Source organism: Falco punctatus (genome assembly GCF_963210335.1).
Source record: "Falco punctatus genome assembly, chromosome: 7".
In the NCBI taxonomy this organism is placed as follows: Eukaryota; Metazoa; Chordata; class Aves; order Falconiformes; family Falconidae; genus Falco; species Falco punctatus.
Window position 1 is genome coordinate 1,355,726 of NC_137587.1, and position 2,500 is coordinate 1,358,225.

Sequence of the window (2,500 nt, forward strand, 5' to 3'; positions counted from 1 at the left end):
AGCGTTAGGACAAATGTCAGTCAAAGATATGACTGAAAATTCCTGATGTCCTTTTCCTTACACACTGAGTGGCGTCTCTGTCACCATCTCCAAAGTTCAGGTTTGGATTAGGTAGAAGGTAAAATATGCATAAAGAGACACAGTTGAAGTTCCCTGAATGGGCACAGTGTATCAGATATTCAAGCGTAAATACCTCTCCAGTGTGTACATATATGCACACACCCCCCAACCCCTACTGCTGAGTTATTTAAGCCACAAATTACTTCCTTCCACAGCAGTTGCCCACTGTGCCTGTTCAGCTGATGCCTGATATTTGCTTTTATTTCCTGACACAGACTCTTGGAACACCAAAGCATCAAGACTGTAGAGAGTTTCAACTTCTGAGCAGTGATGTTACCCATTTATTTAAAAAAGTGAAGAATTGGATAAGAAATCTGTGTTTTACCAGTTAGTTTTCTATCTTCAAATGATTTCAGAATTATTTGGGTAATTTTGCAATCTCCAGGGCTGTAGAGGAATTTGCCGTGATTTTCATAAGGCGGTCTGGCCATAATGTCTGTAGTGTTTTCTGAGGTAGGAGTGACCTTTAGAGTGGTGCTTTACAGCAGCCCTGGTTGCTTTCTGATTAATGCACCTCTGTTTTTTTTTTTTTCCCAGTGCCACAGGGTCCTATCCCAGAGGGACACCTGCCTCTCCCACTCCTCTTGGCTGTGGTGGCTGTGATTGTGGTGCTTGGAATGGTCCTCACTTGTGGCAGCCTATCTATCGGTAAGGAACACTTACTGCTTATCACCCTTTGACTTGGCTTTTCCTGGTTAAATCAGACAAAAGGAGGCCACCTGGCCACACACCTTTATTTAATACTTGGAGCCAAAGTGTTGTGATCTCCCAAGGGGGGATCAGAGGGACAGGGAGAAAGAAGTGATAGAAAACACCGTCACCCCACAGTCAGGCACAAGGGTCATCCCAAAGGGTAGGGACTGCTCTGTCCTGGTATTTTCTACAGAGAAAAGAGCTTGGAAAGCCCTCTTAGCAGGCATTTCTTTAGCAGCCACTGCTATATAGGCTGCAGTCACAGCAGTAGTAAAGCCTATAATTCATTCAGGGAGAGGGTGTGCTTCTAGGGACTCGATGCCAGCAAGATGTCTAGTGGAGCACCCTTTCCTCAGCCAATGTACAGAGAAGCAGAGGGTGCCTAATCGCTCCCAGGTAATTAGGATTCTGCAGGAATAAGGCAGTTTGCATAGCCTGTACTAGATCACTACAGAGCATGGAGGAGAGCGTGATACTGGCAAGCTAAAGGTGCTTCTTGAGCGTTTCTAATTACAGAGTCGGTGTCTTTCTGTTCTGTGTGGCCAGCATTATCTTTTCTCTCCAGGTGTCGATACTGTTTGTGCATTTTTATTTTCCTCCCCACCTGCAGTTTATCACCTTAGGAAGCAGCAACTGGAAGGAGCCCGAGCACGACTGCAGAGCCCAGAATATAAACTGAGCAAAATCCGCACATCAGCCATCATGACAGACTACAACCCCAACTACTGCTTTGCAGGGAAGGCCGCCACTCTGAGCGAGCTGAAGGAGATCCCACGGAAGAACATCTCTCTGCTGCGGTAAGGCTTGCTGCAGGGCTGGCTCGCTGGCCATGGAGAGGGGAGGCAGCCTGAAGCAAAGGCAGGGATGGGGCTCCCACGCTTGTTTTACTCATTGTCAAGCATCCAAGAGAAGAAGGCGAGGGCCACCTGTCTGACTAGCTGGAAAGCACCTTGTCCAAGCCAGCCAAAATATGACAGATGTGACACTTAACGCTCCCTAAGATATTTTGATACCATGAAGCCCTCGAGCAGAAGTATAAGTTCACGAGCCTCCTGTTCCATGTTCCCACACACAGCGTAGGGTATTTCAGCTCCACATTTTCACACGATGCCCTGGGTTACACTTGCCACCTGGCAGTAACTCCCTTCCAGGCCTATAGCAGTATTTCTGTTTCAGCTTTTCCTGTCACATGGAAATACATGCTCTGTTGCCCTTCAGCTCCATAATGCCTGAATGGTACTGATCAGAGTGATGTAAACTTTAGAAGGAAAAACTTCATCATTCTTATGTGCTGTCTTGCACCATCTTCTGAGGATATTAGCTTGCAGCTACCTTACTCTGTTCTCCAGTTCTTTCCTGGCTTGCTGTTTCCATCCATGGTGATAGTGCCCTAGGACTGAGCAGGCTGCTTTATTTGTTCTGAACCGTTAAGGATCCAACCTCCCTGCTTTAGTGACAGTGGTGGAAAATACTGAGAAGTTATTTTCAGAAGCTTTGAGATGGAAACAAAACTCTGTTGTTGATTCCATCTCTTACAGCAGGTTTTATTCCTATTCTTGTACTGGATGAAGAGAAGAGTTTGGCCAAGGCTGGATCCAGGACCACAGTAACATCTGTTCTCTCTTCCCCCGCCCCACCCCCCCCTCCTTCTAGGGCACTAGGACATGGTGCATTTGGTGAGGTTTAT

The 2,500-nt window shown here is 46.7% G+C and overlaps 1 protein-coding gene across 1 annotated transcript in view; it reads left to right on the forward strand.

Moving 5' to 3' along the window:
• LTK (leukocyte receptor tyrosine kinase) overlaps nt 1-2,500 on the forward strand; it is a 79,497-nt gene that overhangs the window by 55,886 nt on the left and 21,111 nt on the right. Inside the window, exons 14-16 of the mRNA XM_080396339.1 lie at nt 628-768; nt 1,424-1,610; nt 2,467-2,500. The exon at nt 2,467-2,500 is cut by the window's right edge and continues 57 nt beyond it. Of these exons, the coding sequence (XP_080252465.1) occupies nt 628-768; nt 1,424-1,610; nt 2,467-2,500 (362 nt within the window). The remainder of the gene's footprint in view (nt 1-627; nt 769-1,423; nt 1,611-2,466) is intronic.